Source organism: Trachinotus anak, unplaced genomic scaffold (assembly GCF_046630095.1).
Source record: "Trachinotus anak isolate AG129_WGS33_773 ecotype Australia unplaced genomic scaffold, CSIRO_AGI_Tana_v1 ptg000040l, whole genome shotgun sequence".
In the NCBI taxonomy this organism is placed as follows: Eukaryota; Metazoa; Chordata; class Actinopteri; order Carangiformes; family Carangidae; genus Trachinotus; species Trachinotus anak.
In genome coordinates, this window is record NW_027273891.1 from 196989 (window position 1) to 212968 (window position 15980).

Below are 15980 nucleotides of genomic sequence, written 5' to 3' on the forward strand. Positions count from 1 at the left end.
AGTAGTACTCACAGATGTAGCAGTACTCAGTAGCAGTACTCACAGATGTAGTAGTACTCAGCAGTACTCAATAGTAGTACTCAGTAGCAGTACTCAAAGATGTAGCAGTACTCAGTAGCGGTACTCACAGATGTAGTCGTACTCAGTAGTACTCAGTAGCAGTACTCACAGATGTAGTGGTACTCAGTAGCGGTACTCACAGATGTAGTAGCACTCAGTAGCAACACTCACAGATGCAGTGGTACTCAGTAGTACTCAGTAGCAGTACTCACAGATGTAGCAGTACTCAGTAGCAGTACTCACAGATGTAGTGGTACTCAGTAGTACTCAGTAGCAGTACTCACAGATGTAGTGGTACTCAATAGCGGTACTCACAGATGTAGTCGTACTCAGTAGTACTCAGTAGCAGTACTCACAGATGTAGCAGTACTCAGTAGCAGTACTCACAGATGTAGTGGTACTCAGTAGTACTCAGTAGCAGTACTCACAGATGTAGTGGTACTCAATAGCGGTACTCACAGATGTAGTCGTACTCAGTAGTACTCAGTAGCAGTACTCACAGATGTAGCAGTACTCAGTAGCAGTACTCACAGATGTAGTGGTACTCAGTAGTACTCAGTAGCAGTACTCACAGATGTAGCAGTACTCAGTAGCAACACTCACAGATGTAGTAGTACTCGTGGCCCGGCCTGAACTCGAAGCCCAGGCTGAACGGCGTGAACAGCTGGAACTTCTCAGAGAACTTGAGCGGTCCGTTGGGGCTCTGCGGGCGGTTGCACTCCCAGCGTTTGAAGCCCTTCCTGTGGTGGTCGCAGGTCGTGTACCCGTCGTAGTTCACCATGTACAGCACGTAGTGCTCCATGCGCTCGGCCGGCTCCGCCCCCTCGTAGTGGGGACAGTAGATGTCCAGGTAGTCGTTGATGGCCACCTCCACCGTGTACTCGCCCCGGAAGAACCTGAGGAGCAGAAACGGCATCACTGAACATCAGAGAAACATTTCATCATTTATGTTTCATCTATCAGGTCAGGTCAGGTCAGGTCAGGTCAGGTCAGGTCAGGATCAGGTCAGGTCAGGTCTGGATCAGGTCAGGATCAGGTCAGGTCAGGTCAGGTAAGGTCTGGATCAGGTCAGGATCAGGTCAGGTCAGGTCAGGTAAGGTCTGGATCAGGTCAGGATCAGGTCTGGATCAGGTCAGGATCAGGTCTGGATCAGGTCTGGATCAGGTCAGGTCAGGTCTGGATCAGGTCAGTTCTGGATCAGGTCAGGTCAGGATCAGGTCAGGTCAGGTCAGGTCTGGATCAGTCAGGATCAGGTCTGGATCAGGTCAGGATCAGGTCTGGATCAGGTCAGGATCAGGTCAGGATCAGGTCAGGTCAGGTCTGGATCAGGTCAGTTCTGGATCAGGTCAGGTCAGGATCAGGTCAGGTCAGGTCAGGTCTGGATCAGGTCAGTTCTGGATCAGGTCTGGATCAGTCAGGATCAGGTCTGGATCAGGTCAGGATCAGGTCTGGATCAGGTCAGGATCAGGTCTGGATCAGGTCAGGATCAGGTCAGGATCAGGTCTGGATCAGGTCAGTTCTGGATCAGGTCAGGTCAGGATCAGGTCAGGTCAGGTCAGGTCTGGATCAGGTCAGTTCTGGATCAGGTCAGGTCAGGATCAGGTCAGGTCAGGTCAGGTCTGGATCAGTCAGGATCAGGTCTGGATCAGGTCAGGATCAGTCTGGATCAGGATCAGGATCAGGATCAGGATCAGGTCAGGTCAGGTCAGGTCTGGATCAGGTCAGGATCAGGTCTGGATCAGGTCTGGATCAGGTCAGGATCAGTCAGGATCAGGTCTGGATCAGGTCTGGATCAGGTCAGTTCTGGATCAGGTCAGGTCAGGATCAGGTCAGGTCAGGTCAGGTCAGGATCAGTCAGGATCAGTCTGGATCAGGTCAGGTCAGGTCTGGATCAGTCAGATCAGGTCAGGTCTGGATCAGGTCAGGTCAGGTCAGGTCAGGTCAGGATCAGTCAGGATCAGTCTGGATCAGGATCAGGATCAGGATCAGGTCAGGATCAGGTCTGGATCAGGCCAGGTCAGGATCAGTCTGGATCAGGTCAGGTCTGGATCAGTCTGGATCAGTCTGGATCAGGTCAGGATCAGTCAGGATCAGGTCTGGATCAGTCAGGATCAGGTCAGGATCAGTCTGGATCAGTCAGGTCTGGATCAGGTCTGGATCACAGACAGAACAAACTGATAAATGATGAGACTCTGGTTTATTATTCATCGTTATGTTTCTGTAATTTCACTTCTAAATATTAATTCACTGCTTTGACTTCATCTGACACTTCAACTGCTTTCAGAGTGCAGATGAACACTTTCTCTTTCACAGACTCTTCATCTGCACATCAAAAAGTTTCTCATGCTTTCACCTGAAACTTCACCTTCACCTGTTTACTGGGTAACACCTCGACTGCTTTCACTGCTGACACTCAGCTGATGCAAAGATGAACCAGATGAACCCACTTTGTTTCAGCAGCTCCAGATATTTAAGAACGAGAAAGTTTTCAGTGATCAAACAAATTCTGTTTCATTTTACTTTGGACTGAAGAAACTGTTTCCCTGTTCTGAGAAGATAGTTTTGTCATTTACACTGACTCCTGTGTCCGATCAGGTCAGAGACCTCGGGGTCAGGACTCAGTGAGGAGGATCAGGTACAGCAGGGTGTCGTCTGCGTAGCACTGAAACATGAAGCTGTCTCCACAGCTGCTGCTGAGGTTGTGACATCATTTCAACTGACATTTCTCTATAAATAATGATGATACTAGTTCTTTAGTAGTATTAGTAGTATTAGTAGTATTTCAGCTGATGTGATGTTACTGCGACTACTGATGTGAAGCAGTAGTCGCAGTATTTGAACAGTAACAACAAGTGTGTCGTGACGACTGGGATGAGTTGTTTCACAGCTCAGATCCACAGAGACAAAGATTCAGAGACTAATGAGGCTGAGACTGGAAAACACACACACACACACACACACACATACACACAGACACACAGACACACAGGTGGTCTCGTCAATACCCCGCCCGTCTGGGAGTATGTGGAAGAGAAAGTGAGCGCTCACCTAAACAGCAGGTTGGTCCCTGCAGATGGGAAGTAATCAAACACACATGCACGCACGCACACACACGCACACACATGCACACACACTTGAACTCCTGTCTTTGTGAGGACTCTCCCTGACTTAATTTCTAACCTGAACCGTAAACCAGTTTCTAATGTTTGGTCCAGATGTTCTGCAGCTGTTTCCCAGAGGATCAGTGGTTCTGTTTCTGCTGCAGGACATTTTTACATAAAGGTTGTTCAGATTAATGTCTTATAACTGAACTGATGAATGATTATTAACTATTAATAATAATTATTAAACACAGTGACAGAGGAAACAGCCTGATCTGGATCCAGTGAAATAAAGACAGGATCAGTGTTTGATATGAAACAGTGACTGAACCAGTAAAAGTGTTTGTGTTGCTCACAGCTGCTCCGTCACACTGTTGCTGTAATTTACATAATTTAATTTAACACAAACACCGAGTGTGTCACACAGTGACAGATGCAGCTCACCTCCCTGTTAGAAACATAATCGTTCAACATCATCAAACTTCACGTCTCTGAATATTCATGAGTCAAAGAACAACAACATCCCTTGTCCCACACAGGGAGGGAGGGGCCGCCCAATCAACAGAGCTAATTTGGATTTTGGTAATGAAGTTTGAACTGACTGATTTGGTTTCTCACGGCCCGTTCTGATTGGCTGAGCCATGCTGGTTAATCACAGCTGGTTTTTAAATACAGCTCCGCTCACATATAACAATAAAAGAGTGTGTGTCTGTGTGTGGTGGTGGTGGTGGTGGTGGGGGGGGTGAAATGATTCACTGTTTACTGGACTCAAATTAAAACCCATGAAATCAATGTGATTCTGATGGATTTAGACACAGAAACATCAAGGTGAATACTAAAGACTCTATTTCTCTCATCTCAATCCGAAATGAACAGAGCTCTACCCCACATCAGGCTGTAGGGGGCGCTCTCTGTGTGCAGGTTGTTCCTGTCTCTGTGTCTGTTCCTCCACAGTCCAGAGGAGCTGATCATCGAGCAGCCTTCCCCTCAGTTCTGCCTCTCAGGCTCTCCACCTGTCGGCTGGGGGTTGTTAAAGCTAAAAGCTGCCTGAGAGGAAAACCTGTGTTTTTATTCAATATTCTCTGAGAATGACGGCAGGACTGAACAGCACAGCTGTTAGGAGCAAACATGCACATATTCAATATTATCTGTCAACAGGTATCAGGTCTCTATCAAGTGGTTGTCAACCTTTTCCAGCTTACGTCCCACTTGAAAATCTCAGCCTTCACAGAACAGTTTTTATTTTAATTATAAAGGCTCAAACCTTATGTTTTTAAAGATCATTTCATTTAAAAACATTATTCATATTTCTATTTTTACTTTTTTCATAATTACATCTTTTATCCAAAATTGTTCAGTTTTGCAAATGATTTGCTGAGCCACTTGCAATACCTTCACGGACCACCAGTGGGCGCTTCCCCACAGGTTGGGAACCTCTGCTATAAAAGAAACTAAGTGACTTTAGATAATTATACAGCTCAGGTTCAGTTTGTGTCTGTGTTAGGTTTTTAGATCAGATTTTCATTTAAAATTAAAGACATTTATTTTACTCTCAATATTTTCTTAACTGTGAGATTTTACATCCCAAATGTAAAAAAATGAAAACATCCATTAGTTTAAGTCTGAAATGAGACTTTACTACAAATCCGTAAGTCTTAACTATGACTCATTAGCTCGTACTGAGATAAATCTCATGAACATCTCTTTCCTTAATAATGACATGATAAGTTGTAATTACAAGGCGTCCATTTTTTTTGTTTTTTGGTTCATGCTGAGCTCCTCCATCTTCCATACACTGAGAGTCATCGTGCCCATGGTTCTCTACCGTACGTTTAAAACCTGGTAAACATCATGGTTTTCTAGTAATATTAATAAAGAGCTCACCCCCACTGCCCCCACCTTCTGTACTTTTAGTAACTCCAGCAAAGTTTCCAGAAGCTGCGACAAAAAATGTGCAAAGTAGCTGTTTTTGGCACAAAAGAAGCTCCATACAAAGACGCCATCTTAATGATTTAAAACACTTTCACTTTAGAGCTTGTTGGTTTGCTGAATCACAGCGCTGATTGTTCCCATGTGACCTGAATGCAGCATCAAGGCGTGGTCCTGATTGAGTTTGGGGGGTGGGTCAGAGCAGCTGGAGCTCTGCAGAGGAAACATCCTGCTGAATGAAAACGATCCTGATGGAGGGATGAGCGTCTCCTCCGCCGCGCCCTCTCTGTCTTTTCTAACACCATTAGCAAAGTGCAGGCTAACTGAGTTAGCTGACAGCTAACAGCTCAGAGAGCAGGCGCTGCATTCGCTGTGAACTCTGTCCCCTCAGCGCTCACATCATCCCTCATCTCTCTAATGGAGAGAGGCGCTCTGTCCGTCCCAGCAGGCCACAGGGTGACCGGGTTCACCAACATCATCATCTTCATCATCATCATCATTTAGCCCGAGCAGATGGAGGAGAGCCTTCTTAAATAGTGCACCAGCACAGGAGGTGTGTGTGTGTGTGTGTGTGTCAACGTCACTCCTCAGAACAACTGGCTCAAACCACTGAAATGATGAGGAGGATGTTCCGAGCTAAAGCAGCAGGTGATCTAAAAACTACAGGAAGTTAGTTATTGTAGTCCAGTTGCAGCTCAGCAGCTGCAGCAGTGACACATGGAGGACATGATGGTCGGAACATCAGGAGCCTCTGCAGGCAGGAGCTGATCTCAGGTTTTTTTCTTCCAGCTGTAGAGGAGATAGAGACAGGAAACCAGGGCAGACGTGGGGAGGACCTACACAGGAACCAGCTGGGAGTCAAACCCTGTCACTGTTCATGTGAAGAGCTGAGGTCTGAGGAGGAGGAGGAGGAGGAGGAGGAGGAGGAGGAGGAGTTACCTTCACGTCCCTTCTTTTCTCCCTCTTTGCTTCCTTCCTGTGGTTGATGATGAATCACTTGCGGCTCTAATCCAGGACTCAGCTGAACATGGACTGGACTCTACATCCTGACAGAACCTGAGCAGGTCTCTCACGCTGACGATGGGTTCTGTCCTCTTCCCTCTCTTTCCTCAGAGATTCTCACATTTTCTTTGCCCACATGTTTTTTGAGTTTTCCTGCAGCAGCTGCAGAGTCTCTGCTCTGTCCTCAGCCTCCACACCTGTGATGTCACAGCTCCCAGCATGCCTCACTGTGATTTACTGTTTAATCTGTGCAGGTCTGTGAAGGTCAGGCGGATTAGATCCAGGTCCGGTGCGGACGGGGACGGGTCGAGGTCGTTGGTCAGACAGAGTGAGCAGCTGATCTGCTCAGACACAATCAGCACAGTGTGGATGTGAAACACAGGCTGAGGACCCAGGTTTATTCTGCTCAGGTGGTCTGAGCTCAGGTGGACACTCCAGACTTCAGACCCAGACTTTCCATTAATCTAGTTTTAGTTTTCACTTCATGAATATTGTTCTTATTGTTTCTATCAAACTGTACTTTCTTCTATTAAAGCCCAGACCAGGACCAGGAGCCTGGACCAAACCAGGTCTAAAAGACTGAACGCTGGACTGATGTTGACCAATGAGGAGCAGTGTTTCAGTTCAACATTGTTGCCCCCTGGTGGTCAAAGGTCGTATAACGCAGCTTTAAGTTTCTTAAATATCCACTGTGATGTTCACAGGACCAGGTTCACAGGACCAGGTCAGGTCAGGTCCCTGAATGATCCACTGTCCATCATGGAGCAGGATTTTCCCACAGAAGCTTTATCATTTCTGTCCCTCAGTCACATGATCGATGCCTCTGGAGACACTCTGCAGTCCATTGTGTTACTGTGTGTGTGACTGTGTGTGTTCATGTAACCTGATTCTGTCCTGACAGGCTCAGCTACAATACCCACAGTGTTTCCTTCAGGTTCAGACAAGAAGCTACAAGCTACAAGACAAAACTATCTGATCTGCTGTCTGAACACCTGGGGGGGGGGGTCCATTGTCTACACAGTAAACGTGGCAGCAGATGAAACTCCTCATCAACCAAACCTGGAACAAATAATCTGATATTCAAAGGAGCTCAGTCAGACTCTCACCTGGATTCAACTGAGTGGAAAGTGTGAACCAACACATGAAGTCAAAGTGTGAAACTTCCTGCTTCATCTACAGCAGCTGCTGCTCTGCAGCCACAGCCTGTCACCCTGCAGCAGCATCGACGGGAGTTATGGTGCTCACAGATTCCTGAGGGCTGTAATATTCAGAATATGTAGGATCGAGTTAACTGAACATGTTCACACACACACACACACACACACACACCAGCAGCAGCAGTAGCAGCCACATGTTCACTGTAACAGGACCCCAGTCTCTTTGTCTCCAGTTACCACGGCGACTGATGATGAAGTCCACACCAGACGTGTGTGTGTGTGTGTGTGTGTGTGTGTGTGTGAGAGAGAGAGAGTGTAAATCACAGTTTGCGTGTGAAGCTCTGTAACACTGATCTGTAGTTAGCCTAGCTTAGCACAAAGACTGGAGGTGGGGGGAAACTGTTAGCTTGGTTAAAGGTTCAGTTCAGAGTGCTGAGGGGGGAGCGAGTCAAGGAGTCGTAGCTGCAGACTCACCCAAAAATTCTGCCAACTGTCAATCAAATATGCCCCTCCCCCTTACCCCCTTCAATCTGCCCATATCATTGACCCTGCCCCTCCCCCCTCTGCCTCCACCCTCAATAAAAACAACATCAACAATACAAGGCTGCTGCTGCTTTGTGTTTTCTGATCTGAGAGGTGAAGCCTGTCAGATACTAACACACACACACACACAGTGACCCCTCCCCTCCCCTCATGTGGTTCATGTGGCCTCTCTTGGCCCCGGGACCCCGCCTGGCCCTCTATTATCTTTAGTCCTGTCAGTCATCCTTTTTCAGAGTGAGGAGGAGGAGGGTCGACTCTTCATGAGCGGAAAGTTGAACAAAGTGAACGGAGGCTTTTTCTTCACAGTAATAACACAGTGAAACTGACAAAAGTCCAGGAAAACAAGTCCTGGAAAAGTCTGGAATGTGTGCAAATCCAGATCCTGATGACTGAAGGATCCTGTAGAACCTGAAAAGCCTGGAAAATGTTATCTTCTTTAAGGCAGTTTGAAAGTCCTGGAAAAGTTGTTGATAAAACGACAAAGGGGAGCAAAAATGTCATGGAAAATGACAAGTCCTAAAATCCAGGTTTTGATGGAGGAATGCTCGAGGTCCTCATACTGATCCTGGAAAACCTGGAAATTTCAGTTTCCCAATCTTGAAAATCCTGGACAAACAACAGAATAGAGAGAAAAATCCTGGAAAAGGTTTTTTTGAATGTGCCTTGTATGAATCCAGACTGAGGGAAGGGGGGGGGGGGGGGGGTGGAAGCCAACAGGGTCCTCACCCCCACACAGGTCCTGTAAAGAAGCTTCTTCCAGCAGCTTCTGGATCTTGGGAAAAAAATCTGAACAAAAGGATAAAAATAGATGAAGAATATCCTGGAAAACCACGAGTCATCCTGGAAAAGTTTTAAACACCCCTGCCCCCCCCCCCCCCCCCCCCCCCCCCCCCCCCCCCCCCCCCCCCCCCCCCGATTGGGACTTATCAGAGTCCATAGAGGAGGATGGTGAGGGTTGTCTTGCCGGCTGGCAGCCTCTTTATCACTTCTATTAACTCTGGGTCCGGCCTGATGCTGGCTCAGCTGCCATAACACTTCACACTTCTGCAGAAAATCCTGGAATTACAAACCTCCTCTTCTGAAATCAGCTTAAAGACACCGACAGTTCAGACTCATTTCACAGAGTTTATACTGAGATATATGAGACGGAGGACATTTGACCCTCATCCCTCCATCCTTGGAGTGAGAAACCCTCCACAGAGGATAACAGCTCTGTTGCTCTGTGGTTTCCTCGTGGCATGGAGTTTATTTTCAGAGCAGCGACGATCGACTGAACCTTTAATTTGGGGCTAAAACACTGAGACTTTGTTTCAGCTGCTCAGTGAAACAGCTCCATTAACAGGTTGTGGTTATTTTCTGGTCTGACATCATCTCACCTGTCAGCAGTGACCCCCGCTCACAAATCAGAGGTTGTTGTGTCCTGTTTGTATGATTTTGTGTTCATGAGCAGGTGCCATCACTGAAACATGTGAAACCTTGATGAAGGTTTTGTGCCTGAATTTTTCCAAAAAGGAGACAGATCAGAAAATACTAATTGTTGTGACTGATCATTTGTGTGGACAGCTGTGAGAGCTGATGACAACATCACACCTTCTGCGACTGTAAATCTGTGACCTTTGCTCTACTTCCTCTTGGCTTCCTGCTGGTCTTCAGGACAAAGCTGATTGGCTGCTGTAATCTCTATGATGATGATATGAAGGAAAAGAGGAAATATGAGGATGAATTAGGAAGAAGTAAAGTCCTGGTTAAAAATGACACCAAGGTTTCTGACTGTAGCACTGGAGGCCAAGGTGATGTCATCCAGAGTCAGTATATTATCACATAGTGTATCTCTGAGGTGTTTTGGGCCAATTACAATAACTTCAGTTTTGTCTGAATTTAAGAGTAAGAAATTACTGGTCATCCAGGTTTTTATGTCCTTAAGACACACCTGAAGCTTGGCTACCTGGTTAGTCTCACCTGGCTTCATGGATAAGTACAGCTGGGTGTCATCTGCGTAACAATGGAAATTTATCTGGTGCCTCCTAATAATGTTTCCTAGAGGAAGCATATATAGAGTGAAAAGTATTGGTCCTAGCACAGAACCTTGTGGAACTCCATGACTGACTTTAGTGTTGATAGAAGAGTCATTATTAACATGAACAAACTGGAGTCTATCTGACAAATATGACTTAAACCAGCTTAGTGCGGTTCCTTTGATGCCGACCATATGTTCTAGTCTCTGTAATAAAATCTTATGATCGATGGTGTCAAATGCAGCACTAAGATCTAGTAGGACAGGTATAGAGAGTCCATTGTCCATTGTCTGAGGCAATGAGGAGATCATTGGTAACCTTAACCAGAGCTGTTTCTGTGCTATGATGGACTCTAAAACCTGACTGAAAATCTTCAAACAAACCATTTCTGTGCAAATAATCACATAACTGGTTTGCAACGACCTTCTCAAGGATTTTGGAAATAAAGGGGAGGTTGGATATAGGTCTATAATTGGCTAAAACATCTGGATCAAGAGTAGGCTTTTTAAGTAGAGGTTTAATTACTGCAACTTTAAAAGCCTGAGGTACATAACCAGTTGATAAAGATAAGTTAATCAGACTTGATATAGAGGTGTTGATTAAAGGAAGAACAGTTGGAACAGGGTCTAGGAGACCAGTCGATGGTTGAGATGAAGAAACTGTTGAGTGAGCTCAGAGAGATCTACAGGAGAGAAGCTCTAAATATAAACCTCTTACTGCACTGGACTGTACATCTGAGTCAGTTTACATGACCCTTCCTGATCACCATGGCAACCTCTGAGCCTTAACGAGCCTTAACGAGCTTTAACGAGCTCTAATGAGTGACTGTGACATAAACCTGGTCCACATCAGTGAGGGAGAACCAGTTTCCCAAACATATAAAAACCTGATCTGAGGTTTGTTAGCATCCATGCTCTGTATTCTCTTCCTTTGTGTCCCCCCCCCCACCCCCCAAATCCAGCTTTGAACGTGGCCCTGCGGCAGCTGTAATGAATGCAGTGTGGCGGTCAGACTCTCTCTCTCTGTAAACAGGGCAAGCAATGCAGGCGCTCATTAGCACTTCAAAGCTCATCAGGTGGCAGGAGGCCCTGGGGAGGGGGGGTGATGTGGGTTAAACTCTATGTGGGGGGGTGGTGAGCAGAGGGAGGGGATTAAAACAAACAGAGATGTCAGTGACCTTCAACAACTTTGTTTATGGTGGACTCATCAGGGAGAAGGTGAAACTTGTTCTTCATCATCATCATTTTCTTATTCATTCGTCTTTTTTGCTCTCTTTCCTTCCTCCTTCATCCTTCCTTCTTTTTCCTTCCCTCCAATTTTTTATTTTTTTTCCTCCACTCATCTTTTCCTCCCCTCTCCCCTCCCAGTCTGGTTGTTTGAGTTCAGTCGTCCACATCAACACCAATCGGCTGCTCTTGGTCGTCGCCGTGGGAACACTGAGGAGTGATGTGCAGAGAAGCAGTGAGATGATGAAGAGGAGGAGGAGGAGGAAGATGACAGCAGGAGTGAAACTGAGGAAAGAAGGAAAGAAGGAGTGAGAAGGTGAGGAGGAGGACTGGAGTAACAGAGGAGAGAAGAAGGTGAGGAAGAGGTGAGTAGGAGGAGGAAGAAGAGGAGGAGGTGAGGAAGAGAAGGAGGAGGTGAGGAGGAGGAGGAGGAGGAGGAGGAGGGAGAAGAGGAGGAGATAAGAAGTGTGGTTGTAGGTCTTGGGGGGTGCGGGGGTGGGGCATGGCCTGTGGATTTGATTGGTAGGCAGCTCCAACCAATTGAGACGAACTAACGGAGCAGGATGCAGTCGCCGGGGCGACCAAGACAGGACCTGTCAGAGCTGTCAGTCAAAGAGAGAGAGAGAGACAAAGACAAAGAGAAAGAGAGAGAGAGAGAGAGAGAGAGAGAGAGAGAGAGGGAGGCATATTTTATGGTTTAACCTCAGACCTTGTTGCCCCCCCCCCCCGAGTCCATAAAACCACTCTGACATAATAGAACAAAGAGGCTCCTGCAGAACCTCATTCAGAATCCTCCTGTTTTTAAGTTTCCTTCAGTATCACAGTGATTAAGTGATGTTGTCTGAACATCATCATTATCTGCAGACAGGAGCTGATCTGCCGTGATCACATGACAGCTGATCACAGCTCAGGTAGATACACACCTCACCTGCTGCTCTAAACTCCAAGGGACACTACACTCTGTGTACTGACACACACGACAATCACAACTCTCTGGAGCTTCATAAAGAGAAACAGAAACACTGGCACAGCTCATCCCATGACACACACACACACACACACACACACACACACACACTCTAATTAGTTTCTCGTTCTTCCCTCATTAAAAGAACACAACCAATCAAATCAATCTGTGCTGCTCATGACCTCATTATGGAACAACAGTTTAAATCGTCACACACACACACAAACACACACACACACACACACACAGAATAAAATAAGGTCAAAGTTCATCAGTCTTCTTTTACGTGATTGGTCGTCAGAGTCAGAATCACTCAAACACAATAAAACAACAACAATCTCTCATCCAGTTGACTTACAAAATAAAAGTCCAGAGAAACGTGGCTGCCTTCACTGTCAGTGACATTTGTGAGTAAAAGTTGAAGATTTTTACTTTTGTCTTTCACTTCAGTCCAAGAGTTTGGGCCTGATCAGGATTAGTGACCAGGTTAAAAGCAGGTTCAGGTTTTCAGTGGATTATAAAGGCACGAACATGCTGGTAGACAGTGTTCAGTGTGTAGGTGGAGGCACCAACATCTGTCAGGACTGTTGCTGCTTGTAACATGAGCTGTTGACTTCATGTGTGTGAGTGGTTGGCAACTGTTGAGCTAATGACACACACACACCCAGGCAGATGGTCTGTGTGTGTGTGTGTGTGTGTGTGTGTGTGTGTGTGTCTCAGCTCTTGTCATCAGAGTCTGACTTCTCCTGCTGCCATCTGCCCTGCTCTAGACACTGACTGTCTCTTTCTGTTGAACAGACTTTAGCAGCTGAAACACATCAGTCGTAGCATCAGCTGACTTTGGATTTCTATTAGAATTTTACATTTTTAGCTGAAAGTTAGTCTGTGTCCAGACTAACAGCAGCTTTAGTGAAGTAAAGGTGATATATTGTGTGGAGACCCACCAGGCTCCATTCTTGACCCTCCCTCTCCCTCTCTCTCTCTCTCTCTCTCTCTCTCGCTCTATAATCCCATCAGTAAACATCAGATGACAGCTGTGCAGATGATACCACATGATACATTTCACTGTCTCCTGATGATATGAAAAACTATTGCAGTAATGCTAATGCTAGGTGAGCAGCGGCTCAGAGGTTATAATGAGAACTGGAAGCACTGACAGGCAGTGTGCTGTGTTAATGCAGAGCAGAGTCACATGGACATTGTGTGACTGAACCATTACAGTCCAGTATAAACAACTGAACATCTGGATTTTCTCAATCTGCATTCTTCCTGTGAAGCACCATCAATCACAACCAAACTACTGTTCACATCTGGACAAGTCCAATCCAGATGAGCTGAAGAGGTCTCACTCCATCGGTTTTATGGTGAATTTGAGTCACTGCTGGTGATGTAAAGGACAAACATCCTGTACATCCTCCAGCTGTTACCGTCTCTCCTCATGAAACTCTGATCGTCTCCAGGTGAGACGGTAACACTTTATTTTTATGTATGTGGTCAGTTTAAGAAAATAACACGGTCAAACATGGTAAGACAGTCACATACAGTCAGACACAGTCAGTCAAGTACAGTCACATACAGTCGGACACAGTCAGTCAAGTACAGTCACATACAGTCGGACACAGTCAGGTACAGTCAGACACGGTCAGACAGTCAGACACAAACACAGTCTAACATATTCATACACTGTCAAGTACAGTCAGACACAGTCAGATACACTCAGACAGTCAGATACAATCGAACATATTTATACACAGTCAGACACAGTCAGGAACAGTCAGACACAATCATACATATTCATACGTAGTCAAATACAGTCAGATACAGTCTGGTGTGGTCAGACACAGTCAGATACAGAGAGGTACAGTCAGAAATATTCAAACACAGTCAAGTACAGTCTGGTACAGTCACATACAGTCAGGTACAGTTGGATACAGCCAGGTACAGTCAGACATATCATACAAAGTCAGGTACAGTCAGACAGTCAGATACAGTCAGACACAGTCATACATATTCATACGCAGTCAGATACAGTCAGATACAGTTAGACGCAGTCAGATGCAGTCCAGTACAATCAGGTACAGTCAGACACAGTCAGACACAGTGAAGTACAGTCAGAAACAGTCAGACATAGTCATACACAGTCAGGTACAGACTGTACTGTGTCTTTCTGTCCAGGAGTGTTTGAACTAGAGACACTTGATGTCTTCTGTCTGAGAAAGGCCTGCAGTCATTTTCACTGACCTCACAATAGAGAAAAAGTAAATCTGTAACCATGGTAACAAAACTGAGACCAAATTTTAGTTTTCGTTGACTGAAAATGAAATCAGTAAAGTTGAACTTAAATGAACAAACATTTTTATCAAAAGATAAAGATCAGATGTCAAAACAAACACTGACACTGCTGAGGTTTAAAATATCACACAGCTCAGAACGACTGAATGTTTGCAGCAGTTCGTTAAACATCAGGGAACTTTAAGATCTGAGACCAGTCAGACCAGATCACAGCAGACCTGATGATAATGAGACCTGATCCAGAATCTGTTGGACCTGAACAGACCTAAACACTTCCTCTGTACTGTTTCATTGATGAAAGAAAGACCTCAGTCAGTGTCAGCAGAAAAATGTGGAGACAGTCTGACCTTGGTGGTGGGGGGTGGATGGTGGTGGAGGAGGGTTCCTGAGAGGCCACAGCCGTCCTTTGTTAAGCCTGAACATTAATTATCCTCCTGTTAATAAAAAGTCTCACCTGCTGAGAGGGAGGAACCTGAACTGTGTTAACAGGTGTCCATGGTAACAGAGAGGGGGTGCAAAGAAATGTGGGCATGAATGTGCTGTCATCATCTACTTCCACGGGGGGGGGGGCATGATGACAGCATGAAGTACATTTACTTTCAGTTCAACAGAAAACTGTCCTGCAGACAGTCAACAAGCGATCACCAGGACCCAACAAGACCCGAAGAGACTGGAGAGAATCTGGACCAGGACCTGATTCAGGTCCTGTATTGGGCCTTGACACCAGGAGTTCCACTGATATATTTACTCAGACGTACGTTTGCTGTTTAAAGCTTCAAACCTTTATCAGGAGCAGGTGGAGGTGTCAGGTACCAAGTGTACCTGTGGGTTCATGTCCCTGGAATCTATTATTTCTCCGTATTTGTTGATTGAAACATTTCATTCTAACAGTCTCAGATGACAGGTCCAGTTCATCAGGCTCATCAGGACTCTTTAATATCAGCTGTCACACCTGACGATGGTCTGGCAGTAAAACTAAAGTGGACTCGGTCTTTTAACTCTTCTCCTGTATCAGATCAGCTGCTGCAGACTGATCTCCATGAAGAGGATCAGAGAGGTTTTCATGGTACCAGCTCAGACAGAGAGCAGCTTCAGGTTTCATTAGTCCTGCTCCTGACCAGGGGTCGGGGGGGCTGCTGGGTAACTTAATGGAAATTACACACTCGTCCATTTTGGGAAGATTCAGCGTCGGGTTGATGGGAGCTCATCGATCAGCGGGACGTCCCGACCTGCTGAACCGAGCATGTTTCTGTTTGATTCTCACCCATCTGCCCCGGAGGAGGGAGGGGGGTGACAGGCAGCATGACCATGACCAATCGATGGGCTGGGGGGCGTCTCTGCCCCGCCCACCCCCACAGAGGGAGGAGGGTTACTGAGAGGACATACTGTTCCCACTGAATCTGAATCCTGCAGAAAGAACTTTGACAAACTGTTCAGGGTCCAGCGCTGGACTGGTCTGAACTGAACTGGTCTCCTGGTCTGCATCAGACAGGAAACAGTCAGTAAACAACACAGAGCTGACCGAGCGGGAAAACATGGTCATAGGTAGAACAGGTGATAAAACCTCTGAACCTCAGTCTCCTGTGACTCTATGATGGAGCCACAACTGTTACTCAATTAATCAATTAATCGACGTAGAAACTACTTTGATAATCAAATAATCATTTGAAGCAATTTTCATACAACAC

At 46.1% G+C, this 15980-nt stretch overlaps 1 protein-coding gene across 1 annotated transcript in view; it reads right to left on the reverse strand.

Annotated features, from left to right (window-relative positions):
* Positions 1 to 15980, reverse strand: part of LOC139615058 (ephrin-A2) — a 55578-nt gene that overhangs the window by 8229 nt on the left and 31369 nt on the right. The window contains exon 2 of the mRNA XM_071472871.1: positions 664 to 956. Coding sequence (XP_071328972.1) covers positions 664 to 956 — 293 coding nt within the window. The remainder of the gene's footprint in view (positions 1 to 663; positions 957 to 15980) is intronic.